Below are 27,088 nucleotides of genomic sequence, written 5' to 3'. Positions count from 1 at the left end.
CTGTGATTTAATTTGAATATTTAATAAAACAATATAAAGGAGAAAATTATGAATTGGATAACTTAGTTTAAAATATAAATTCAGCTCATTTTTTCATTTTTCCCTCTCTGTTGACCTGTGTTCAGTTCTGTCTTTATCACAGGTTTCTGATATTGAATTGAACAAAAATAAGTGTATAAACCTTTCCCTTCTCCTCCTACTCCTTTTTTCCAAGACCGTGAATAAATTTATCCTGCCCAAACCAATAACCGGTGAGAAGGGTATTCTTCCTTTCCCTCTCCACAATCCTTTTCCCTTTTCTCCATATTGGAGCATAGCTCCACTGGCAGTAGCATAGAATTCCAACGGTGCAGAAGGAGGACATTTGGCCCATTGATTTGCACCAACCTTCTGAAAGAGCACTCTACCTAGGCCCACTCCCCCACCCTATCTCCGTAACCCCACATTTACACTGAGGGGCAATTTAGAATGGTCAACCCACCTAACCTGCACATCTTTGGACTGTGGGAGGAAACCCATACAGACACAGGGAGAACATGCAGTCTCCACACAGACAGAAGCCAGAATTGAACCAGGGTCCCTGGCGCTGTGAGGTAGCAGTGCTAACCACTGTGCCACCGTGCTGCTCTTGATACCATCTCTTGGTACTTTGCCCATTAGAGGCAAACAAGTTATTTGATCATAGAGGGCATTACAGGCAAGCCCAATTAGATGCTTAGAACATACTTTACTAAACCTTCCACCAGGATTGAGTAGGTCTTATTCAATAACGGAAATCATAATTGATATTGTTCCCTTCTTTACCCCAGGAATAGTGGTACACAGCAAGTGAGAATGTTAAATTTAACATGGACCAGCAATTGGACCTGAGAGTATCTGACTTGTATAACTGGCAGTGAATTTACCCATTAAGCATCATGTTGCATCAGCCTAATGTACCATTGGGATGACAGAAAAATAACTCTGGCAAGTTAGACTGATTCCTTAAGTAAGCTGTGTAGATTGTGAGTTGAGAGTGGCAGAACCCAGGTCCCGGCAGTCCACAGTGCAGCTTTTTGAAGGTGCTAAAATAGAACTAAATGTTTGGCAACATTTTCATCTTAGTCCAAATGTTTTCATTTTTTACTCACTTCGCTCTTCTGTATTCTAAAAAGAACAAAGAACAAAGAAAATTACAGCACAGGAACAGGCCCTTCGGCCCTCCCAGCCTGCGCCGATCCAGATCCTTTATCTAAACCTGTCTTCTATTTTCCAAGGATCTACTTCCCTCTGTTCCCCGCCCGTTCATATCTCTGTCTAGATTCATCTTAAATGATGCTATTGTGCCTGCCTCTACCACCTCCGCTGGCAAAGCGTTCCAGGCACCCACCACCCTCTGCGTAAAAAACTTTCCACGCACATCTCCCTTAAACTTTCCCCCTCTCACCTTGAAATCGTGACCCCCCTTGTAATTGACACCCCCACTCTTGGAAAAAGCTTGTTGCTATCCACCCTGTCCATACCTCTCATAATTTTGTAGACCTCAATCAGGCTCAACCTCCGTCTTTCCAACGAAAACAATCCTAATCTACTCAACCTTTCTTCATAGCTAGCACCCTCCATACCAGGCAACATCCTGGTGAACCTCCTCTGCACCCTCTCTAAGGCATCCACATCCTTCTGGTAAGGTGGCGACCAGAACTGCACGCAGTATTCCAAATGTGGCCTAACCAAAGTCCTATACAACTGTAACATGACCTGCCGACTCTTGTACTCAATACCCCATCCGATGAAGGCAAGCATGCTGTATGCCTTCTTGATCACTCTATCGACCTGCGTTGCCACCTTCAGGGTACAATGGACCTAAACTCCCAGATCTCGCTGTACATCAATTTTCCCCAGGACTCTTCCATTGACCGTATATGTTGTGGAGATGCCGGCGTTGGACTGGGGTCCAACCTCCAAATGTGAATAGATTCTATCCCTCAGTATCTTCTCCAACAGTTTGCCTACCACTGACATCAAGCTCACAGGTCTATAATTTCCTGGATTAACCCTGCTACCCTTCTTAAACAAAGGGACAACATAAGCAATTCTCCAGTCCTCCGGGACCTCACCCGCGCTCAAGGATGCTGCAAAGATATCTGTTAAGGCCCCAGCTATTTCATCCCTTGCTTCCCTCAGTAACCTGGGATAGATCCCATCCGGACTTGGGGACTTGTCCACCTTAATGCCTTTTAGAATACCCAAAACTTCCCCCTTCCTTAAGCCGACTTGACCCAGAGCATTTAAACATCCATCCCTAGCCTCAACATCTGTCATGTCCCTCTCCTTGGTGAATACCGATGCAAAGTACTCATTAAGAATCTCACCCATTTCCTCTGACTCCACGCATAAATTCCCTCTTTTGACTTTGAGTGGGCCAATCCTTTCTCTAGTTACCCTTTTGCTCCTTATATACGAATAAATGGCTTTGGGATTTTCCTTAACTCTGTTAGCCAAAGATTTCATGACCTCTTTTAGCCCTCTTTATTGCGCATTTGAGATTTGTCCTACTTTCCCGATATTCCTCCAAAGCTTCATCAGTTTTAAGTCGCCTAGATCTTATGTACGCTTCCTTTTTCATCTTAGCTAGTCTCACAATTCCACCCGTCATCCATGGTTCCCTAATCTTGCCATTTCTATCCCTCATTTTCACAGGGGCATGTCTGTCCTGCACTCTAATCAATCTTTCCTTAAAAGACTCCCACATTTCAAATGTGGATTTACCCTTAAACAGCTGCTCCCAATCCACATTCCCTTGCTCCTGACGAATTTTGTTATACTTGGCCTTTCCCCAATTTAGCACTCTTCCTTTAGGACCACTCTCGTCTTTGTCCATGAGTATTCTAAAACTTACGGAATTGTGATCGCTATTCCCAAAGTAATCACCGACTGAAACTTCAACCACCTGGCCGGGGTCATTCCCCAATACCAGGTCCAGTATGGCCGCTTCCCGAGTTGGACTATTTACATACTGCTCTAAAAAACTCTCCTGGATGCTCCTTACAAATTCTGCTCCATCTACGCCTCCAACACTACATGAGTCCCATTCAATGTAGGGGAAGTTAAAATCTCCCATCACGACCACCCTATTTCTATAATCTGTCTACATATTTGTACCTCTACTTCACGCTCGCTTTTGTAGGCTTGTAGTAAAGTCCCAACAATGTTACTGCACCCTTCCTATTTCTTAGCTCTACCCATATTGCCTCAGTGCTCGAATCCTCCATTGTACCCTCCTTAATCACAGCTGTGATGTCATCTCTGACCAGTAATGCAACTCCTCCACCCCTTTTACCTCCCTCTCTATCCCTCCTGAAGCATCTATACCCTGGGATATTTAGTTGCCAGACTTGCCCTTCCCTCAACCAAGTCTCAGTAATACCAATAACATCATATTCCCAGGTACTAATCCAAGCCCTAAATTCATCTGCCTTACCTGCTACACTTCTCGCACTGAAACAAATGCACCTCAGACCACCTGTCCCTTTGCGTTCATCATCTCTACCCTGTCTTCTCTTCCCCTTAGTCACATTGAGTTTATTATCTAGTACCTTACTGGCTTTAGTTGCTGCCTCTTTACTGACCTCTAATTTCCTAATCTGGTTCCCATCCCCCTGCCACATTAATTTAAAACCTCCCCAACAGTGTTAGCAAAAGCACCCCCTAGGACATTGATTCCAGTCCTGCCCAGGTGTAGACCATCCGATTTGTAATGGTCCCACCACCCCCAGAACTGGTTCCAATGTCCCCAAAATCTGAACCCCTCCCTCCTGCACTATCTCTCAAGCCACGTATTCATTCTGACTATTCTTGAATTTCTACTCTGACTGTCTCGTGGCACTGGTAGCAATCCTGAGATTACTACCTTTGAGGTCCTACTTTTTCACTTATCTCCTAACTCCCTAAATTCTGATTGTAGGACCTCATCCCATTTTTTACCTATATCGTTAGTGCCTATATGCACCACGACAACTGGCTGTTCACCCTCCCCCTTCAGTATGTCCTGCAGCCGATCTGAGACATCCCTGACCCGAGCACCCGGGAGGCAACATACCATTCGGGAGTCTCGTTTTCGACCACAGAAACACCTGTCTGCTCCCCTTACGATTGAATCCTCTATGACTATAGCCCTGCCAGTCTTTTTCCTGCCCTTCTGTGCAGCAGAGCCAGCCACGGTGCCAAGAGCCTGGCTACTACTGCATTTCCCTGGTGAGTCATCTCCCCCAACAGTATCCAAAACGGTATACCTGTTTTGGAGGGAGATGACCGCAGGGGACATGTGCACTGCCTTCCTGCTCTTTCTCTGCCTTTTGGTCACCCATTCCCTGTCTCCCTTACCAAACCTAATCTGCGGTGTGACCAATTCACTGAACGTGCTATCCACGACCTCCTCAGCATCGCGGATGCTCCAAAGTGAGTCCATCCGCAGCTCCAGAGCCGTCATGTGGTCTAACAGGAGCTGCAGCTGGACACACTTCCCACACATGAAGGAGTCAAGGGCATCGGCCGTGTCCCTGAACTCCCACATTGAGCAAGAGAAGCATAACACAGGTCTGGAATCGCCTGCCATTGTTACACTCCCAACAGTGTTTTTTTTTAGATTACTCTCCTTCTCAGCAAGCACTCATTCAGCAACCACTGCGCCCCTCACGATAACACCTCAGGGAAAAGAAAAACTATTTACCAGTCACTGCCAATCACTTACCTGCAGGCTGTGATGTCACGGTTCACCTTCTTTCTACTTCTACCTGCCCTTGAGTCTCCCTCTTGATCTTTATTCGGCTGGGATCCTTACAGTGATTGTCTTTTTTTTTTGGTTAGAGGAGGAGGTAGGGAGGGAAACACTGAAGAAGTGCTTTGGGTTTAACTGTCACTTGACAACAGCTCCTCCACAAACCACCTTTTGGATGCAGTGATCGCAATGCATGGATGCTAAATTTCCCTGCAACAGCCAATCAGCAGCTCCGCTCTACTGCCCTCTGCTGGATGCTTGCCTTGACTTGAACACCTAGGGTGTCTTGCTCAGGTACACTTTCTGGATGCAGTGACCGCAATGCACAGATGAAAATCTTCCCCGCAACAGTCAATCAGCAGCTCCGCTCTACTGCCCTCTCCATCTCAGGTCTTTAGAAAGAAAACAAAACCTGCATATAAACTTCCATTACCTTTCAGTTATTGCTGGCACAAGCGTTACATTACCAATCAAATATTTGCTGTGGTAAGGAGACTTGGAGAAAACAGTTTGCTCTTTTGATGTGAAACGGTGCCTTATATACTAAACAAAGAAATTGTTTCACTGATAGTTCTCTCATTTTCACTTAACTAGGATTAATTCTATTTATTACAGAAAGTAGCAAACCTTCCTTTCTCACAACTCATCTGTTCATGAACGTGCTATTCACGTTAGCAAGTAAAGTGGCCAGATGACTATAGGCTGCTTTCCCCTCTGAGGGGGAGAGCTGACTGGTGGTGATTTAATCTAAGGATCACCACACCTCAGGCAAGGGGCAAATTTGAGAAGGCAGGGCCTTGATGAATAACCTCAGCCAGTACGGGAATTGAACCCACAGTGTTAGCCTCGCTCTGTGTCACGAACCAGCTGTCCAGCCAACTGAAGCCGGTTTAGCTCCTCAGCCCTCTGACTTATCCACATCACTTTCGTCCTGGCTTCTTGTGCATACATAGTTTTAATTATGACTCCATTGGTGGCCACACCTTCAGTTGTCTGGAGCCCAAGCTCTCGAATTCCCTCCCTACATTTCTCTACTTCACTTTCCGTCTTTAAAACACTCCTTAAAACCTATCTCTTTGACCAAGCTTTTGGTCCTCCGATGCAGTTTGCTATCATACTTTGTTTTATAATTCTCCTGCAAGCATTTTGGGATGTTTCATTACATTAAAGACACTATAAGTATAAGTTGTTACTGTATTATGTGACATGGAACGGAACTAGCAACATCCAGGAAGTGTGGGGGCATACTCTGTGCCAGCTGGATGTTCTCGAATTAAACTCTGTGCTGCTGGGAGATAACACTAATTGTGTAGGAGCATATTCTAGCTGATCTTTATGAACAGAAGTTCTGGCATGATGAAGTGCTGGTCTTAATGAAAACAAAGGATCTAAATTTCAGGACAAAGGGACAAAACTTACAATGAAATCAGTCTTGGGCAATATAGTGCAAACAAGGAAGAGTGAATCAACAACATGATGCAGAAGAAAAAGAGAGTGTAAAATGGGCTGCCAATTTGCTAATGTCCATTTTGTGCCACGAACCCAGAGTGTATTCAAACACGCTCAATAGGCAACACGAGAGCTCAAGCACCGTGTGCAAGTGCTGCAGAGTTAATTGAGTGAGGTCATGCATTAACCCATAAAGCACAAGACCTTGCTCTCTTTGCCTGACATAGAGCTCACCTTGGTCAGTGACTATCATTACGCAGTATCAGTATGTACAGCGTGAGCACAGCTTCTAAGAATCGGAGAATCTAGCCCCAGAAATGCAACCAAATTATGCAAAGCAAACTATGCTTCTTAAATGGCCAGTAAAGGTTTTTAATTTCTGCCAAGTGGCTTCCCAGCCAAAATATTGTGCTGAACACTCTGAAACAAATTTTGTAACTTGCTTTTGGTCAGGAATATTAATAATGCTGAACAAATGCAACCTTTAAGGAATGTACGCTCCAACCATACCATGAGACTATTTAATTGCAGTACTTTGAAATATGATGGTGTTATTAGCAGCAAAGTGGGTTAACCTCTAAACAAAATATTTTGCTACCAAATAGTATCACGTTTATTTTAGATGGTATTTCTTCTTCCAGGTCTGGCTCTGTGGTGGTTCATTGGAGGTTGTGCCCTGCTCGAGAGTTGGTCACGTGTACAGGAATCATCTATATTCCCTCCCAGATGAAGAGATTGTGGTGAAAAACAAAATCCGAGTTGCAGAGGTTTGGCTGGATTCCTTCAAAGAGATTTTCTACATGCGAGACACGCCTGCATATTTGCTCAGGAAGGTTAGGGAGTCATTTTTACATTGCCCTGTTTAAGAAAAAACAGGTGATTTTATATTTCCCTGAAGTACACACATTTGGATCTTGAAATTGTTTGGCGCAGGACCCAGATTTCTGGCCTTACTTTGCCAGTAGCTTTGGCAGGGATCTTTAATTTTCTCAAATAAAAAGATTCTATGAAATAAAATAGTCATATTTTAGCCACTTATAAATGAATATTTTAATCCATTTCATAAAAGGACTTTCCGTACCAGACATGCAGAATGTATACTGGATAGGGGAACTTCAATGTCTATCACCAAGAGTGGCTCAGTAGTACCACCACAGACCAAGCTAGCTGGGTCCTAAAGGACAAAGCTGCTAAACTGAGATTGCAGCAGGTGGTGAGGGAACCAATAAGCGGGTAAAACATATTAGACCACATCCTCACCGACCTGCCTGGTACAGATGCATCTGTCCATGGCAGTATCGGTAGAAGTGACCACAGCACAGTCGTTGTGGAGACAAAGTCCCAATTTCACATTGAGGATACCCTCCAACGTGCTGTGTGGCACTAACACCGTGCTAAATGGAATAGATTTCAAACAGATTTTGCAACTCAAGACTGGGCATCCATGAGGCACTGTGGACCATCAGCCACAGCAGAATTGCACTCAACCACAATCTGTAACCTCATGGCCCGGCATATCCCCCACTCCACCATTATCACCAAGCTGGGGGATAAACCTTGGTTCAAGAAAGAGTGGAGCAGGGTATGCCAGGCGCAACATCAGGCATACCTTAAAACGAGGCGTCAACCTGGTGAAACTACAACACAGAACTACTTTAGTGTCAAACGGAATAAGCAACAAGTAGTAGACAGAGCTAATTGATCCCACAACCAATGGATCAGATCTAATCTCTGCAGTCCTGCCGCATCCAGCCATGAATGGTGGTGGACAATTAAACAACTCACCGGAGGAGGAGGCTCCACAAAGGATAAGCCTTGTTGCATTCTTCAGCCAGGAGTGCCGAGTGGATGATCCATCTCGGCCTCTTCTGGAGATCCCCAGCATCACAGATGTCAGTCTTCAGCCAATTTGATTCTCTCCACGTGGTGTCAAGAAACGGCTGAAATACGGGAAACCACAAAGACGATGGGCTCTGACAATATTCTGGAAATAGTAATGAAAAATTGTGCTCCAGAACTTGCCATGCCCCTAGCCAATCTGTTCCATGACAGCTACAACTTTGATATTTACCTGGCAATGTGGAAAATCACCCACGTATGTCCTGTGCTCAAGAAACAGGACAAATCCAATCTTGCCCCATCAGTCTATTCTCGATCAAGTGCTACCATGCGGCACTTATTCAGCAATAACCTGCTCATGGACGCTCAATTTGTATTCTGCCAGGGTCACTCCGTTCTTGATCTCATTGCAACCTTGGTTCAAACATGGACAAAACAGCCGAATGCCAGAGGTGAGGTGAGAGTGACTGCCCTTGACATCAAGGCCACATTTGACCAAGTACGGCATCAAGGAGCCATAGCTAAACTGGAGTCAATGGGAATTAGGGAAAACTCTCCACTGGTTGGAGTCATACCTGGCACAAAGGAAGATGGTTATGGTTGTTGGAGGTCAGGCATCTTACTCCCGGGACATCACTGCAGGTGTTCCTCAGGGTAGTGTCCCGTCCAACCATCTTCAGCTGCTTCATTAATGACCTTCCTTCCATAATAACGTCAGAAGTGGGGATGTTTGCGGATGTTTGCACTTGTTCAGTACCATTCACAACTCCTCCAATACTGAAGCAGTCCATGTCCAAATGCAGCAAGACCTGGACAATATCGAGATTTGGTCTGACATGTAACAAGTAACATTCATGCACACAAGTGCCAGGCAATGACCATCTCCAACAAGAGAGGATCTACCCATCGCTGAATTTATCAATTGCATAACCATCGCTGAATTCCCCACAATCAATATCCTGCGAGTTACCATTGATCAGAAACTGAACTGGACTAGCCATATTAATACTGTGGCTACCAAAGCAGGTCAAAGACTAGGAATCCTGTGGTGAATAACTCACATCCTAACTGCCAAAGCCTGTCCACCATCTACAAGGCACACGTCAGGAGTGTAATGGAATACTCTCCACTTGTTTGTGTTATGGTATTAGACCAGACCCCAATTTATATTAAGAAACCAGACGAGAAACCCTAACAATTTTTCTATTTGTAAATTGTGAGGGAAGGATGATTTACTCCAGGAGTGATTCCTGACAAATAGGGACCTTTTATATTAAAACCGACTTTATTACGAACACAGGAGTAACCTGTTCACATCACAGAAATAGCTTTTCAATTAACAGTTAGACAATTCTTAAAATAAATGGAAACAACTTAACTACTAACTCATACTTTTTCTATCTCCAATTAAGCAAAGCCCATTACCGATCAAACGTCGCTTGTAAGTAAAGTTAGCAAGCACAGAGATACTTGCTGTACTATTGTGTGGAGATTTTCTTTTAGAAAAAATAGAGAGTGACCATTTCAGGCACAACCTGGAAACTCTGCTATCCTTGTCAGACTAAAAATTCCTACAGCCAAAACAGTTTTCTACGGACCTGGCTCTTCCCATTAATTACATCATCTTGATTCTACTCAGATCCCATGACCTGCTTACTTAAGTCTAAACACAATCACTTTAATTATCTACACCCCTGGGATCCTTCTTTCTATAAACAAAATTCCATTAACCCCAAATCGGTAAACAGGTACATGATTGGAATAAATGATTATCCCACTTCGAAAACATCTTAATTGCATCTTTTGCAGACCCACCGCCTGCCTGAATGTTAAACCAGCATTTTTTAAAAAGGTTACAGCAACAGATATATATATATATATACATACCTTAAACCAGGCTTTTAACAACATTACTGCAACAAATATATATTTTTTATTCATTTACAGGATGTGGGCATCACTAGGGTATCATTTAATGCCCATCCCTACTTTCCCCTTCTGAAGGTGGTGCTGAGTTGTCTTCTTGAACCGCTGCAGTATTTGAAGTGTAGGACACCCACTGTGCTGGTAGGGAGGGAGTTCCAGGGTTTTGCCCCAGCGACAGTGAAGGAACGGCGATGTATTTCCAAGTCAGGGTGGTAAGTGACTTGGAGGGGAACCTCCATGTGGGGGGTTCCCAGGTATCTGGGGCGGGATTCTGCGATGGCGAGTCAGAGTGTCCGCGCCGCGTTTCACAACGGCGCGAACGGACCGCCGGCAGCATCGATTCAGGCCCCGAAAAGGGGCCGGCAGCGGGGCCGCTAGAAACGCGGTGGGCGTGGCACCAGAGCAGTGCCGTCATCGCGCGACGCCCTGATGACGCCGCGCCATGTCATTTAATGGCCCCGACAGAGAGAGATGGCTGAGCCCCGCCGTGCCGCTCCCAGATTCCGGGACAATGACCTCGAGGCATTGCTGGAGCAGCTGAAGAGCACAGGGCGATCCTGTGCCCAAGACGTGGCCACCGGTACCCGGCCAGCACAGTCAAGTGCAGCTGGCGTGAAGTGGGCATCGCCGTCAGCGCTGTGGGGCACACCCCCCCGCTCCGGAGACCAGTGCCGCAAGACGCTCCATGACCTCACGAGCTGTCAGGGTAAGTACCCCGAGAGTTCCCCCGGGCCACAACCCACCCTCCCTCCCCCCCCACCATGTGTCGCAACCCCCCGCCCACACAGGAGGGTGGAAGGCACCACGTTGCACCCAACCCACATGGGCACCACCCCCCCGCTTGCGAGCTGCCTTGGCGTGGTGCCCAGTGCCCCCCCCCCAGTTATAATGTTGCCAACATCTGTGCCTCCTGCTGCTGACCGCCTAACTCAGATGCTCCCCCCCCCCCCCCCCCCCCCCCCCCCCGCAGGACAAGACAGCCCACAGCCATCGTGAGTGTGCAAGAATCGCAGGGTGATCACCTGTGCTGCACCCCCTCACCGTCCATGAGCAGAGGGCTCTGGACCTCGCTGGGGGAGCCGCCACCGGGAGGTAGCGCCATGCCAGATCGGAGGCACAGCAGCAAGTGAGACTCCCCTGCCTGGCTACACTCCCTCAGCCTCTCACCCCCCCCCCCACCCCGTCACACTGCACCTTTCACACTGCCCCCTCCAGCCCCTAACCCCCCTCACACTCCACCCCCTCACACTGCCCCCTCCACCCCCTAACCCCCCTCACACTCCACCCCCTCACACTGCCCCGTCCACCCCCTAACCCTCCTCACACTGCCCCCTCCACCCCCTAACCCCCCTCACACTGCACACCCTCACACTGCCCCCTCCACCCCCTAACCCCCCTCACACTGCCCCCTCCACCCCCTAACCCACTCACACTGCACCACCTCAGGCTGCCCCCTCCACCCCTAACCCCCTCACAGTGCCCCCTCCACCCCCTAACCTCACACTGCACACCCTCACATTGCCCCCTCCACCCCTTAACCCCCCCTCACACACCACCCCCTCACACTGCCCCCTCACACCCTAACCCCCCCTCACACACCACCCCCTCACACTGCCCCCTCCACCCCCTAACCTCCCCCTCACACTGCACACCCTCACACTGCCCCCTCCACCCCCTAACCCCCCACTCACACTCCACCCCTCACATTGCCCCCTCCACCCCCTAACCACCCCCCTCACACACCACCCCCTCACACTGCCCTCTCACCCCCTAACCCCCCCCTCACACACCACCCCCTCACACTGTCCTCCACCCCCTAGCCCCCTCACACACCACCCCCTCACACTGCACCCTGCGCCCCCTAACCCCCCTCACACTCCACCCCCTCACAATGCCCCCCCCACCCCCTAACCCCCTCACACACCACCCCCTCACACTGCCCCCTGCACCCCCTTAACCCCCTCTCACAGTCCACCTCCTCACACTGCCCTGTCCACCCCCTAACCCCCCTCACACTCCACCCTCTCTCACTGCCCCGTCCACCCACTAACCCCCCTCACACAGCCCCCTCCACCCCCTAACCTCCCCTTCACACTCCACCCCCTCACACTGGCCCCTGACCTCCTAACCCCCCTCACACTGCCCCCTCCACCCCCTAACCCCCCTCACACTCCACCCCCTCACACTGCCCCCTCCACCCCCTAACCCCCCTCACACTGCCCCCTCCACCCCCTAACCTCCCCCTCACACTGCACACCCTCACACTGCCCCCTCCACCCCCTAACCCCCCACTCACACTCCACCCCCTCACATTGCCCCCTCCACCGCCTAACCCCCCCTCACACACCACCCCCTCACACTGCCCCCTAACCCCCCCCCCCCCGCACACACTACCCCCTCACACTGCCCCCTCACCCCCAAACCCTCCCTCACACTCCACCCACTCACACTGCCCCCTCCACCCCCTAACCCCCCTCACACTCCACCCCCTCACACGGCCCCCTCCACCCTCTAACACCCCCTCACACTCCACCCCCTCACACTGCCCCCTCCACCCCCTAACACGTCTCACACTGCACCCCCTTACACTGCCCCTACATCCCCTAACCCCACTCACACTCCACCCCCTCACACTGACCCCTCCACCCCCAACCCCCCTCACACACCACCCCCTCACACTGCCCCCTCCACCCCCTAACCTCCCCCTCACACTGCACACCCTCACACTGCCCCCTCCACCCCCTAACCCCCCACTCACACTCCACCCCCTCACATTGCCCCCTCCACCCCCTACCCACCCCCCCTCACACACCACCCCCTCACACTGCCCTCTCACCCCCTAACCCCCCCCTCACACACCACCCCCTCACACTGTCCTCTCCACCCCCTAGCCCCCTCACACACCACCCCCACACACTGCACCCTGTGCCCCCTAACCCCCCTCACACTCCACCCCCTCACAATGCCCCCTCCACCCCCTAACCCCCTCACACACCACCCCCTCACACTGCCCCCTGCACCCCCTAACCCCCTCTCACAGTCCACCTCCTCACACTGCCCTGTCCACCCCCTAACCCCCCTCACACTCCACCCTCTCTCACTGCCCCATCCACCCACTAACCCCCCTCACACTGCCCCCTCCACCCCCTAACCTCCCCTTCACACTCCACCCCCTCACACTGGCCCCTGACCTCCTAACCCCCCTCACACTGCCCCCTCCACCCCCTAACCCCCCTCACACTCCACCCCCTCACACTGCCCCCTCCACCCCCTAACCCCCCTCACACTGCCCCCTCCACCCCCTAACCTCCCCCTCACACTGCACACCCTCACACTGCCCCCTCCACCCCCTAGCCCCCCACTCACACTCCACCCCCTCACATTGCCCCCTCCACCGCCTAACCCCCCCTCACACACCACCCCCTCACACTGCCCCCTAACCCCCCCCCCCGCACACACTACCCCCTCACACTGCCCCCTCACCCCCAAACCCTCCCTCACACTCCACCCACTCACACTGCCCCCTCCACCCCCTAACCCCCCTCACACTCCACCCCCTCACACGGCCCCCTCCACCCTCTAACACCCCCTCACACTCCACCCCCTCACACTGCCCCCTCCACCCCCTAACACGTCTCACACTGCACCCCCTTACACTGCCCCTACATCCCCTAACCCCACTCACACTCCACCCCCTCACACTGCCCCCTCCACCCCCAACCCCCCTCACACACCACCCCCTCACACTGCCCCCTCCACCCCCTAACCTCCCCCTCACACTGCACACCCTCACACTGCCCCCTCCACCCCCTAACCCCCCACTCACACTCCACCCCCTCACATTGCCCCCTCCACCCCCTACCCACCCCCCCTCACACACCACCCCCTCACACTGCCCTCTCACCCCCTAACCCCCCCCTCACACACCACCCCCTCACACTGTCCTCTCCACCCCCTAGCCCCCTCACACACCACCCCCACACACTGCACCCTGTGCCCCCTAACCCCCCTCACACTCCACCCCCTCACAATGCCCCCTCCACCCCCTAACCCCCTCACACACCACCCCCTCACACTGCCCCCTGCACCCCCTAACCCCCTCTCACAGTCCACCTCCTCACACTGCCCTGTCCACCCCCTAACCCCCCTCACACTCCACCCTCTCTCACTGCCCCATCCACCCACTAACCCCCCTCACACTGCCCCCTCCACCCCCTAACCTCCCCTTCACACTCCACCCCCTCACACTGGCCCCTGACCTCCTAACCCCCCTCACACTGCCCCCTCCACCCCCTAACCCCCCTCACACTCCACCCCCTCACACTGCCCCCTCCACCCCCTAACCCCCCTCACACTGCCCCCTCCACCCCCTAACCTCCCCCTCACACTGCACACCCTCACACTGCCCCCTCCACCCCCTAGCCCCCCACTCACACTCCACCCCCTCACATTGCCCCCTCCACCGCCTAACCCCCCCCCTCACACACCACCCCCTCACACTGCCCCCTAACCCCCCCCACACTCACTACCCCCTCACATTGCCCCCTCACCCCCAAACCCTCCCTCACACTCCACCCACTCACACTGCCCCCTCCACCCCCTAACCCCCCTCACACTCCACCCCCTCACACGGCCCCCTCCACCCTCTAACATCCCCTCACACTGCACCCCCTCACACTGCCCCCTCCACCCCCTAACACGTCTCACACTGCACCCCCTTACACTGCCCCTACATCCCCTAACCCCACTCACACTCCACCCCCTCACACTGCCCCCTCCACCCCCTAACCCCCCTCACACGCCACCCCCTCATACTGCCCTCTCCACCCCTAACTCCCCTCACAGTCCACCCGCTCTCTGCCCCCTCCTCCCCTTAACCACCCCTCACACTGTGCCCCCTTACACTGCCCCCTCCACCCCCTAACCCCCCTCACACTCCACCCCCTCACACTGCCCCCTCCACCCCCTAATCCCCCTCACACTCCACCCCCTCACACTGCCCCCTCCACCCCCTAACCCCCCTCACACACTACCCCCTCACACTGCCCCCTCCACCCCCTAACCCCCCTCACACTCCACCCCCTCACACCGCCCCCTCTACCCCCAACCCCTCCCACACTCCACCCCCTCACACTGCACCCTCCACCCCCTAACCCCCCCTCACACTCCATCCCCTCACACTGCCCCTTCACCCCCTAACTCCCCTCACACTCCACCCCCTCACACTGCCCCTTCCACCCCTTAACCCTCCCCTCACACTGCCCCCTCCACCCCCTTACACACCACCCCCTCACACTGCCCCCTCTACCCCCAAACCCCCTCACACTCCACCCCCTCACACTGCCCCTCCACTCCCTAACCCCCCCTCACAGTGCAGCCCCTCACACTGCCCCCTCCATCCCCTACCCCCCTCACACTCCATCCCTCACACTGCCCCCTCCACCTCCTATCCCCCCTCACACTCCACCCCCTCACACTTCCCCCTCCACCCCCAACCCCCCTCACACTCCACCCCCGCACACTGCCCCCTTCACCCCTAACCCCCCTCAGACTCCACCCCCTCCCACTGCCCCCTCACACCCTAACCCCCCTCACACTCCACCCCCTCACACTGCACCCTCCACCCCCTGACCCCCCCTCACACTGCCCCCTCCACCCCCTCACACTCGACTCCGTGTGTCTAACGATACATGCTTTATTTTGTATTCCAGGGCCAGCAGCCGATCGTTCCGGAACGTCTCGGAGATGCCCCCGCTGTCCAGGTCCAAGTTTATCTGCCCACAGGGACGCACGCCAGGGAGGGGAAGGAAGACGGACAGGAGGGCCCTCTTCCGAGGCCGGGGCACAGGAAGCGGACACACAGAGGACCGACAGAAACGACACTGACGAACACAGGACGGACAGTCAGGACACTGACGGCCATGAGACGGACGAAGAGAGGATGGAGAGCCAGGACAGTGACGGACAGAGGACAGGGACTATGGACAGTGACGCACAGAGGACGGCCAGACAGATGATGGACAGACTGGACATGGCACCTCACATGGGCCGGGGACAACATCCATCGGTCCAAGTCTTGACCCAGGAGATCCCAGACCTGGGGTCCGATGAGGACATGGATTTTGAGTTACTGCTATCACCCACACCCTCCACCATCGCAGATACACTCACCTCGGTTGGACACATTAGTGATGAGGCTTCTGGTACACTGACTGGTGCGCACCACACAGCCGAACCGGTACAGCAGGTGGAGGTAGGAGCAGCCGAGGGGCTGGACGGTTGGAGGTTAGGCCAGGCCCAGCACCCAGCTGCAGCCCAGACGGTTCCCGGGTTCCTGGACTTACCAGATCCATCCACAGACCCGATGCGCTTGGAAACCCAGAGAGTGGACAACGGGATGACGGCCGCCTTCCAGCGTCTGCAGACGCAGTTGGAGGAGTCCATCCGCGTCCAGGAGCAGGGACTGGTGCCGGTCATGGCTGCCACCCAGGCCGACACCGCACGAGTGGCGTCCGCGGTGGAGGCAATGGGGGCAACGGTTTTGGCCATGAGTCAGGCTCTGCAAGGCGTGGGGCTTCACGTGCATGTGCCATCCGTGGCCCAGGACAAGGCTGCCCTGTCACAGGCAGCCATGTCCCAGAGCCAGCTGGACATTGCCGCCATGCTCCGGGTTCTGGCCCAGTCCCAGCAGGCCATGGCCCTGTCCCAGCAGGCCATCGCTGAGAGCATGGGCAGCCTTGCCAACGTGCTTGATGGCATTGCACGAATCCAGTGGGAGGTTGCACCATCCCTGACAGGGATGGCATACTCCCTCCGCTCAATCGCTGCGAACGTTCAGACCCTGGCCGATGCCACAGCGGGCCTCCAGGAGTGGCAGTGCCAGGTGTCGGTTGTGCCATGGCGCTTGTCTCTGCTCGCACCACCGTCCCATAGGGAGGCCCGGGGGACACCGGGCTCCCCGAGGGAGGAGGAGGTTCTGGGGCCCGTCCCAATGACTCCAGCAAGGGGGGTCCCGGAGCACTTGGACTCCACCCGTTCCGTCCCTGGTGCATCTGGTGGGCAGCGGGCAGGACAGGGTGGCACCATGCCATCCAGCATGCCCGCTGAGCAGCCTGGCCCATCCAAGTCGGGCCGCCCCAGGAAACGCGTGCCGAAGGGGATCTCAGCAGTCCGCCTCCACTCCTGCTGTACCATCTGGGGAAACACGAAGGCGTAGTGGGCCGTAAGGCGAAGAAGTTAGACACGTGGTAAGTTGGCACGGGTGCAGGGCACAGCTTAGTTATAGGGGCTAGAGCACTTGTATGTGAATGTCACAATTAAAGTCACTGTTACACCAAACCTAGATGCCCCTGCGCTATGCCCGGTGCCTGAGGGGTCGTGAAGGGGACCAAGTAGCGCTGGGGTCGAAGTTCGGTACAACGGTGAGTCCGGGTGTGTGTCCCCCCCCCCCCCAACACCCCGTCGTCCTCGGCACACCGACACCAGCTGCCCCACATGGCCATGTGATGGAGTGTCCGTGACGCATACAGGGACCACCCAGGTGGAGGGGGTACTATGGCCATGAGTCAGACATTGTCTAACGATCCGGAGCTCACAGCTCATCGCAGAGCGGGTTGTCATCATTCAACATGGCACTGATCACTCCCGCTTACACAAGCAACTGTGTGAGACCATCCCGTTGTGCCGCAGGTGTAAGGTGCTGTGCATGTGGTGGTGTGGGAGATAGGGTTGTAGGATGGTGCGCGAGGTGGGGGATGTTGGGTGGTGCGTTTGGGCGGAACGGTGGTGCAAGTGCCTTGCTCATCGATGCCCTCCCCCAGTTAGTGAAACGTGCGCCGATCAACGCCTCGCGTGCTCGCTCGCCAGGTCGATGGTGTTCTGCAGCCTCCCGGCCATAACCAGCCCCATGTTGTCTCTGTGCCCCCCCCCCCCCCCCCTCCCCATCCTCCTCCTCCTCATGTGCAGATGCGTCGCCCTCATCGGGCTCCCCCTGTGCCTCCTCCTCCAGGACATCGCCCCGCTGCTGGGCTATGTTGTGCAGCAAGCAGCAGACAACAACTATGCGGCCGACCCTCTCTGAATGGTGCTGGAGGGCCCCTCCAGAGCGGTCCAGGCACCTGAAGCGCATCTTCAAGAGGCCAAAGCACCTCTCCACAACACCCCTGGTTGCTGCATGGGCCTCATTGTAGCGGGTCTCCGCGTTGGTCTGTGGCCTCCGTAAAGGCGTCATCAGCCACGACCGCAACGGGTATCCCCTGTCACCCAGCAACCAGCCCCTCAGCTGGGGGGTGTCCCTCGAACATGGCGGGGATGTAAGATTGCGCCAGTATTAAGGCATCATGCACACTGCCGGGGTACTGGGCGCACACGTGCATTATCTGCATGCGGTGGTCGCAAACCACCTGAATGTTCATGGAGGTTCCCTTTCTTTCCATGATCTCCGATGGTGGACGCATGGCGACGTGCACCGCATCAATCACCCCCTGGACCATCGATATCCTGGCCACGGAGGCGAATCCCGCTGCCCGGGCATCCTGGTGTACGCGGTCCTCTGGAAATTGGCGATGGCATACAGGGCGTCGGTTACTGCTCGGATGCACTGGTGCACCGGTACCTGTGAGATACCGGACAGGTCCCCGCTCAGCGCCTGGAACGACCCCGTCGCGTAAAGGTTGAGGGCTACTGTCACCTTGACGGTCACCGGGATAGCATGTCCTCGCCCCATACCACGTGGTGCCAAGTGTGCCATGAGATGGCATATATGTGCGACGGTCTCCCTACTCATTCAGAGTCTCCTCCTGCATGCCCTGTCCAGCAGGTCCTCGAAGGACATGCGGTGACGGTACACTCAAGGCCTCATGGGGCGCCTCCGGCATCTTGGCACCACCACCTGCTCCTCCTCCTCCCCCTGCACCCCATCAAGATCAGAATCCTCGTCCTCTGCATCCCCGACGATGTGGTGGTCATCAGCCCCCTCCGCCTCCTCCTGCACCTGTCGGGCACGCGGGCCTGCAGCCTGAGTGAGTGGCACGGGGCCCTCTGCAGCCAGTCCCTCTGCTGCAGCCGCTCTGAGCCGCCTGCGTCGACGCTGCCTAAGGGCCACCTGCAGGGCAGCGGCTCCCGCCACGGCGACAAACATCGCTGGCAGGTGCGCAAACATGTCGATCTGCAGGGGGGCTGGGGTGGGGGGGGGTGGTGGGGGGGAGATACAACATGTTTAACAATGGCGCTTTGACACCTCGACAGCCAGGTGCCATGGGATACATGTGTTCCCCGGTTGCCTGTCTCATTACAGACACGCAGGCACCCTGACCCCTGCCCACAGTCTCCGTCCACAGCCCAGTTTACCCCGTCCCTCCTCATTGCGCCACCGTGGGCTGGCCATGCCCTCACGGAGCCTGGGTGTTGCAGCTCCTGTGTGGGAGGGGATGGGGCTGGGCGCACCCAAGGTCAAGGCGTGTGGCCACGCAGGATGGCGGCGCCAGTCCAGTGGCCTTTGCCCATCAGCATGACCTCAACTTGCAAGCGTCTGTTCGCTCCCACAGAAAGCCCTCCCCACCGCTCCCCTCCCCGGAACATGGAGGCCCCCTGCCCCCCCCCCCCCTCGGACATGACTGCACCCTTCCCCCCCTCCTCATCCCTCTTCCTCCCCCTCCCTCCTCCTCCCCCCTCCTCCGCACCTCTCCTCACCCTCCCTCCTCCTTACCCCTCCTCCCCTCTCCTATCCCTCTCCTCCTCCCCCTCCTCCGCCCTCTCCTCCCCCCTCCTACCCACTCTTCCCCCCTCCTCCCCACCTCCTCCTCCACCCTCCCTCCTCCTTCCCCCCCTCCCCCTCCTCCTCTCCCCCCCCCCCCCCGAGCATGGCGGCATCCTTCCCCCACCCCCCCTCCCCCCCGGGTACTCTAAATTATGATTTTTTTTAAAATGGTAACCCCCAGGATGTTGATTGTGGGGATTCAGCGATGGTAATGCCATTGAATGTCAACGGGCGGTGGTTAGATCAGCTTGGGCTGACAAGCGGCAAGTAACATTCATGCCACACAAGTGCCAGGTAATGGCCACCTCCAACAAGAGAGAATCTCAGCATTGTCCTTTGAAATTCAATGACATTACCATCGCTGAAACCCCCATTATTAGCCATATAAATACATTGCCACAAGAGCAGGTCAGAAGCTAGGAATCTTGCGGCGAATAACTCACCTCCTGACTCTCCGAAGTCTGTCCATCATCTACAAAGCACAAGTCAGAGTATGTTGGAATACTCTCCCCTTACCTGGATGAGTGCAGCTCCAACACACTCAAGAAACTTGACTCTATTCAGGGCAAAGCAACCCACTTGATTGACACCCCTTTCACAAACATTCACTCCCTCCACCATCGAAGTAATGTGTAACATCCACTAGATGCGCTGCAGAAACTCACCAAGACTTCTTCGGGAGCATTTTCCAAACCTATGACTGCTACCATCCAGAATGACAAGGGCAGCAGATAAGTGGAAGACCACAACTTGGAAGCTCTCCTCCAAGCCACTCACCATCCTGACTTGGAAATACACCGCCGTTCCATCACTGTCAGTAGACCAAAATCCAGGAACTCCCTCCTTAACTGCACTGTAAGTTTACTTACACCACAGGGACTGCAGTGATTCAAGAAGGTAGCTCACCACGCCCATGTCAAGGAAGATTATTGATGGGCAATAAATTCTGGCCGAGCCAGCAACTCTCAGATCCTGCAAATGAATAATTGAAAAAATTGTCTTGCAGCTCTCAGGCGGTGGGATTTCCACCCCGGGATACTAGATCCCTGGCAAGGCCCAATGTTGGCCAGTTAAATGCCTGACTGGGACTTAATTCCTTCATGCCTTCGCTATAGGAGGCAATGCGGCACTCACCCCCACTGGGTTACCAACTGATGAGCAAGATGCCCGTCGCCATGATTAAATGACACCCCATATATCACGTCATAAATTGCTCATATATTGTACCTCAATGTACTATTTTCTGAAAGAAAGAAATCCATCCAACTATGTTACAAAAAACTTTAAAATATTGTTAAATATGTTTCTTAAATGAAACAGAGAAAACCCAGGAATGGAAAGCTGTCTAGTCAACATTTGAAATTATAGCTTAATATTTCATTTGATGCAATTCCATTAAATACAGATGTCTATTTCTGCCTGTTTTGGTAGACTGAGGTGCCTGACTGTATGGAGCGAATGCAGCTGCGCAAGAGGTTAAGCTGTAAGAACTTTCATTGGTTTTTGACTAACGTCTACCCAGAGCTCTCTATGCCCGAGGACAAATCTAGACATTCTGGGGTAGCAAGACAAAGGTTTTTGGTATTTTATCTGACTTTCTATTTGCCTTTCTTGCTATTCTTAATCTTCTAAATGATGAGTTTCAATAAAGTAAAACTATCTTTTCTTCAGTTCCATTGCCAGTTATAAATAGATATTTCTGTAGATACCAATAATAATATGAACAAGTAACTGGGTGCGATCTAGTGGAAAAAACGAGTTCCTTTCTGGGCAGGATTAGTGGAATTGTTCCCAGCACTTGTAGCAATGGGAACAATCCCACTATCGAACGGCACTGTTATTTTTTCGGGCCTCAGCAGGGAACGTCCCGCCAAGGCTGCACTCAGTCACATTTCCTGCACTGAGGCGTTCCGCACTCTAGTGCAGGAAGAGCTCAGGGCACTCTTGACACCCGAAGTGACCCCTGGACCCCACCCTCATGCCCCAACTCATCTGTTGGGGTCCTCAAGCTCTCCCACACCCCACCTCAAATGGCCAGCGCAGCCATAGGCCCAATCCCCAGCATGGGCAAAATACCACCTAGGCACCTTGGTACTGTCAGTCTGACACCCTAGCAGTGCCACCTGGGCACCCTGACATTGCCAGGGAAGCACCTGGGTGGCACTGCCAGGGTGCTACCCTACCCAACGGCCAACCACATGGGAGCTTCTGATCGCCTGGGAGACTCCCCCACATGCTATTCCGCCTGGTTCCCGTTTGTGGGGACCAGTGCCAAACAGCACCTGGTGAGGCTGATAGATCCTGGACACTGGGTTAGATCTGGCGTCAGCATAGTTAAGTAAGCAGTTAAACTCAGTTAACTTAATAGGCGGGGTCCAGAACGCAACATTCTCGCGATATCTCATTAGTTCTCGCAGGGCGTAACGAGCATTCGGAAACACGGGAGAGTCCTCTCGCGGGATCTACCGGTTGCATCCCATCCTGATTAGGGGGATAGTTTAGCACAGGGCTAAATCGCTGGCTTTTAAAGCAGACCAAGGCAGGCCAGCAGCGTGGGTTCAATTCCCGTACCAGCCTCCCCGGACAGGCGCTGGAATGTGGTACTAAGGGCTTTTCACAGTAACTTCATTTGAAGCCTACTTGTGACAATAATCGATTTTCATTTCATTTTCATTGATTCTGGCCCACTATAATACCGGAAACCAGAAATAAAAATACCTGCTGCATACAAATGAAAATTTTTCATTCGTAGTTTATTATAATAAGCTTCATCGGATCTTGGTTATTTTAGTTTGGAGGCATATTGAATGCCATATCCATTGAAAAAAATGGATTGCTTTCTAAATTTAATGTGCCATTATTTTGTAAGAAAAATTATTTAACCTACTCAATAATTAAATTAAATAACCTTTATTGTCACAAGTAGGCTTACATTAACACTGCACTGAAGTTACTGTGAAAAGCCCCTAGTTGCCCCATTCCGGCGCCTGTTCGGGTACACAGAGGGAGAATTCAGAATTCTCAGCTGGTACGGGAATTGAACCCGCACTGCAATTGTTTTCTCGAAATTTGCTTAACTCTTAGTTGACCCATTTTAAACATAGGGCGTAATTGCTGAGCAGCGGAAATGAAGCAGGAACACTGACTATAAATGTCCCCATTCTAAGTACATTCCTTTCGCTTCCAGCTCCATAACATTGGCACAGGTTATTGTGCAGGTTACCAGACCAAATGGAGCACAGGTGGACATCCTGTAGCACTTGCTCCATGTAGTGGCAATGGGAATCAGGTAATGTCTAATATACGTAATGCTCACTGTATGTTTCACTGATAAATATAAAACTTGATTTGCTTTATATGGGAAACTAATAAATATCTTGCTGTTATGTATTAAAATATTGGGTCAAATTGTTCAATCTACTATCACATTGAATGCCAGGCAGCAAAATCAAGGTGGAAGTTGGCTTAGCTACTTCAACCATTGAACTGAGTTAAACAGTATTCAGCTTTGAGGTGTAAGGAAATAAATTAGTAGTGGCAAATCATCTAAATGTTGAGTTTCAAGTGGGTTAACCTGTCAGTTATATTTTTATTTGGTTCCTTGTCAGTTATAAACATTCTGTTCAATATGTAAAATAGGACAACTAAGGCTTGCAATTTGTACAAAGGAAACAATTATTATTAAGTACTTTTAATTGAATAAGTATTTTAATAGCAGCCTTGCTTTACTGTAATTAACACAAATGTGACTTATCTCACAGTCCGTTATACACAGTCATAAAAAATTGCCATTCAACAAATCTGTTTTTCTTCTTTTTCACACAGCATTTTGAATATAATAGTTTTAAAGAAATCCAATTTGGTGCCATTGTAAAATTTTGCATTGATGTCACAAATGAACAGATCATATTGCAGAATTGTCACATAGGGAACAAGATGGAATCAGAACAGCAATGGGATATGCAGAAGGTTTGTTGGTCTCCAACAATTTATTTGGCAGATATAAGGAACTAGCTGGACTATGTACAAGTATAGTCTACTGCTCTTAATTCAAAGTATAGAATTTAGAATGCTGAAGCGCAGAATGAGGCCATTCAGTCATCATTCATGTGTTGTCTCTTTAGTAGACCTATCCACTTAGTTCTTTGTTTTTCCCCATAGCTGTGCTCAGATCATCAGATCCCACATTATTTTTCAACATCTCCTGTTTAAATCCAACCTGCTTTAGCTCCCATGAATTTAGCTTTGCCTGTAGAACCTCTGCTGCGGTATCACTTTCTTCAAGCTACAACTGTGTGATTCTTCTGTCCACTGGTGCTGTCTGCAAGCATAATGGCAAATCAGTCACCTCCTCCTCCTCCTCCTCCCTCCGGTGTTCTGGCTGATGGAGTTGCTGCAGTGCTGCATCAAACTGCTGTTGCTCTTCCAAGGTCCAGGCCACTGTATAATAATAATAATCTTAATTAGTGTCACAAGTCAGCTTACAATAACACTGCAATGAAGTTACTGTGAAAATCCCCTAGTCGGCACCTGTTCGGGTACACTGAAGGAGAAATCAGAATGTCCAATTCACCTAACAAGCACGTCTTTTGGGAGTTGTGGGAGGAAACCGGAGTACCCGGTGGGGACCCACTCAGACATAAGGGGCGAAATTCTCCCCCAACGGCGCGATGTCCGCCAACTGGCGCCCAAATCGGCGCCAATCAGACGGGCATTGCGCCGCCCCAAAGGTGCGGAATGCTCCGCATCTTTGGGGGCCGAGCCCCAACATTGAGGGGCTAGGCCGGCGCCGGAGGGATTTCCGCCCCGCCAGCTGGCGGAAACGCCCTTTGTTGCCCCGCCAGCTGGCGCGGAAATGACATCCCCGGGCGGCGCATGCACTGTGGGGAGAGTCTCTTCCGCCTCCGCCATGGTGGAGACCGTGGTGGAGGCGGAAGGGAAAGAGGCACAGGCACAGGCCCGCCCGCGGATCAGTGGGCCCCGATCGTGGGCCAGGCCACCGTGGGGGCACCCCCCGGGGTCAGATCGGCCCGCGCCCCCCCCCCAGGACCCCAGAGCCCGCCAACGCCGCCTTGTCCCGCCGGTAAATGCCTACTTTAATTTACGCCGGCGTGATAGGCAATTTCTCGGCGGGACTTCGGCCCATCCGGGCCGGAGAATTGAGCGGGGAGGCCCGCCAACCAGCGTGGCCCGATTCCCGCACCCGCCCAATCTCCGGTACCGGAGACTTCGGCAACCGGCGGGGGCGGGATTCACGGCGGCCAACGGCCATTCTCCGACCCGCTGGGGGGTCGGAGAATGGCGCCCAGGGACTCCACACAGGCAGTCACCCAAGGCCAGAATTGAACCTGGGTCCCTGGCGCTGTGAAGCAACAGTGCTAACCACTATGCCACCATGGTGCCCCAAAGCATTGCTCCAACCTCCCTGGCCCCCTCCCATTACCACCACCCCGCAATCTCCATCATTCACATCCTGAACCTCTGGGTGATACATTATCAGCAGCTGCCATCGCTCCTGGAAATTCCAACAGACTAGACCCTGAGTCCTGAGGAAGGCCTGACAGTGTTTATAAATGGGTGTGTATATAAATATCTGTAGTGAGAGTACCTTTAAGAAATGGGTGTTTATTACTGCAGTGATGTCAGAGAGTGGGTGGAGCTGGGCTGTCTGTCAGCTTTTTACTTTTTGAGCAGGCTGCAGGGTGTTTTAGTTTTGTTTTCAGTGTTGGAGCTGAAGCCAGACCAAGCAGGTGTACTGCTGTTCTCTCTGCCATCAAAAGACCATCTCTTGATCATTTGGTGAATTCAGAATTATAAATGTTTTCAATAGTGACTTTAACCTGATGTGCTTCTATTAAAGGTTTTATTTTTAAGTCGTATGGATGTTAAAAGGAAAGCTTAAAGGGTTACTTTGTGTTGTAGTCTTTGGGGTTTGTATTTGAATTAATGGTTGTTAAGATGTTCACTGTTTGTTTTAAAAAGGTTAACTTGAGTTCATAGAATAAACATTGTTTTGCTTTAAAAAATACTTTTCCATTTCTGCTGTACCATACCTGTAGAGTGGGCCGTGTGCTCCCCATACCACAATCTATTAAAAGTTGTGGGTCAGGTGAACTCCATGATACTCTTTGGGGTTCTCTAAACCCTGACCCATAACACCCCCTAATAGCTGTAAGAGGGAGAAAAAATCAGCCACTAATGAAGTTACTCTGACTAAATAAAGAGACTGTTTGCAGCTTATAGCTCCAGTGTAGAAATAAAAGGAGATAATTGCCAGACATATGATTAAAAGAAAATAACTGATTTGATTAATAAGATTCCTAGCAGCTATCTACCAGGGACATTCTTCTGCTAAAACAAATCCAAATATATGTATTCTGCTTTTTACTTTTAGAGTGGAGAAATTATCCATGTCTCGACTGGAAAGTGCATTGAGGCAATAAAGAATGGAACAAGCAAAGACCTATTCTTGAGACCGTGCAACAAATACACCACCCAGCAGTTGTGGAGATTAGAGACAGTGACAGTCATGAACAAGAGATGAACTGTTGTCTCTGACACCAACTGAGTGACGGCTGCAGCCCATATGCTCCTGTCTGGTCAGGTGCAGTTGAACATGTCCAGAGTGCACAAAACTCAGACTGCTGACAACAATGTGTGCCCTGTACTTCTGTTGTACTGAAGGAAATCCTCACAACCGAGTGGAGTCAAACTGCAGATATTTCCAAGGCTACATTTGAACAAATCAGGGAAAGAAAAACAATGTGGGCTACATATTGTGGCACAACTGATCACTCTAAACTCCAGTTGTAATAGGGATTACTGTGGAAGGAACTAACCTCTTAGCATCCACTGGCCAACTTACTGTGGGCTTGCAAGGTTTGAAGTTTTACATCAATTTCCATTTTTGTCGTGTAATGCATTGTGTATTTTAATGCTGGATCAAAAAATAAATCTATACTACATCTGTGCCAAGTTGTCCCATTTTTCCAAATGTGTTAAACAGTGCAACGGTCTAATTTCTTTTATGCATCAGTAAATCAAACTAATATCCAGTCAATGCAGGCATAAACCTGTCATTTTATTTGTACAAACCTGTTATCAAATACAGATGGGTATTGGAGGAAAACTATGCAAAAATGCAGTTGATATGAGCTATTTGATTGAGCAATTGAAAAAGGTACATTGGGATTGCAACTGCAGAATGCCAGCTTACATTGCGAACTGGCACAGGGATTGATCCTTGATCTGAAACAGGTAGACAGAAAGCCAGATTGAAATGGGGCCTTGCTTAGATTGCTGTTTAATATTTTAGGGCAGCATGGTGGCGAGGTGGTTAGCACTGGGACTGCAGCGCTCAG

General features: G+C 52.0%; 1 protein-coding gene across 9 annotated transcripts in view; it reads left to right on the top strand.

Moving 5' to 3' along the window:
* The window catches only part of LOC140425000 (polypeptide N-acetylgalactosaminyltransferase 15-like), a 94,201-nt gene extending 67,499 nt beyond the window's left edge, over window positions 1–26,702 (top strand). For 2 of the 9 annotated variants that reach the window (XM_072508759.1, XM_072508766.1), the window contains exons 6-10: window positions 6,847–7,038; window positions 21,159–21,308; window positions 22,915–23,016; window positions 23,553–23,696; window positions 26,122–26,702. In XM_072508759.1, coding sequence (XP_072364860.1) covers window positions 6,847–7,038; window positions 21,159–21,308; window positions 22,915–23,016; window positions 23,553–23,696; window positions 26,122–26,271 — 738 coding nt within the window. In that variant the 3' untranslated portion in view covers window positions 26,272–26,702. Of the gene's footprint in view, window positions 1–6,846; window positions 7,039–21,158; window positions 21,309–22,914; window positions 23,017–23,552; window positions 23,697–26,121 lie in introns of those variants that run through there. The other 7 variants (XM_072508760.1, XR_011947741.1, XM_072508762.1 and 4 more) reach the window with 7 other exon arrangements.
* Window positions 26,703–27,088: the final 386 nt, after the last annotated feature.

The sequence above is a fragment of the Scyliorhinus torazame genome, chromosome 6, assembly GCF_047496885.1.
Source record: "Scyliorhinus torazame isolate Kashiwa2021f chromosome 6, sScyTor2.1, whole genome shotgun sequence".
NCBI lineage: Eukaryota > Metazoa > Chordata > Chondrichthyes > Carcharhiniformes > Scyliorhinidae > Scyliorhinus > Scyliorhinus torazame.
The sequence above is the reverse complement of the archived record's forward strand: the minus strand, read 5'-3'. Positions and strand labels throughout refer to the sequence as shown.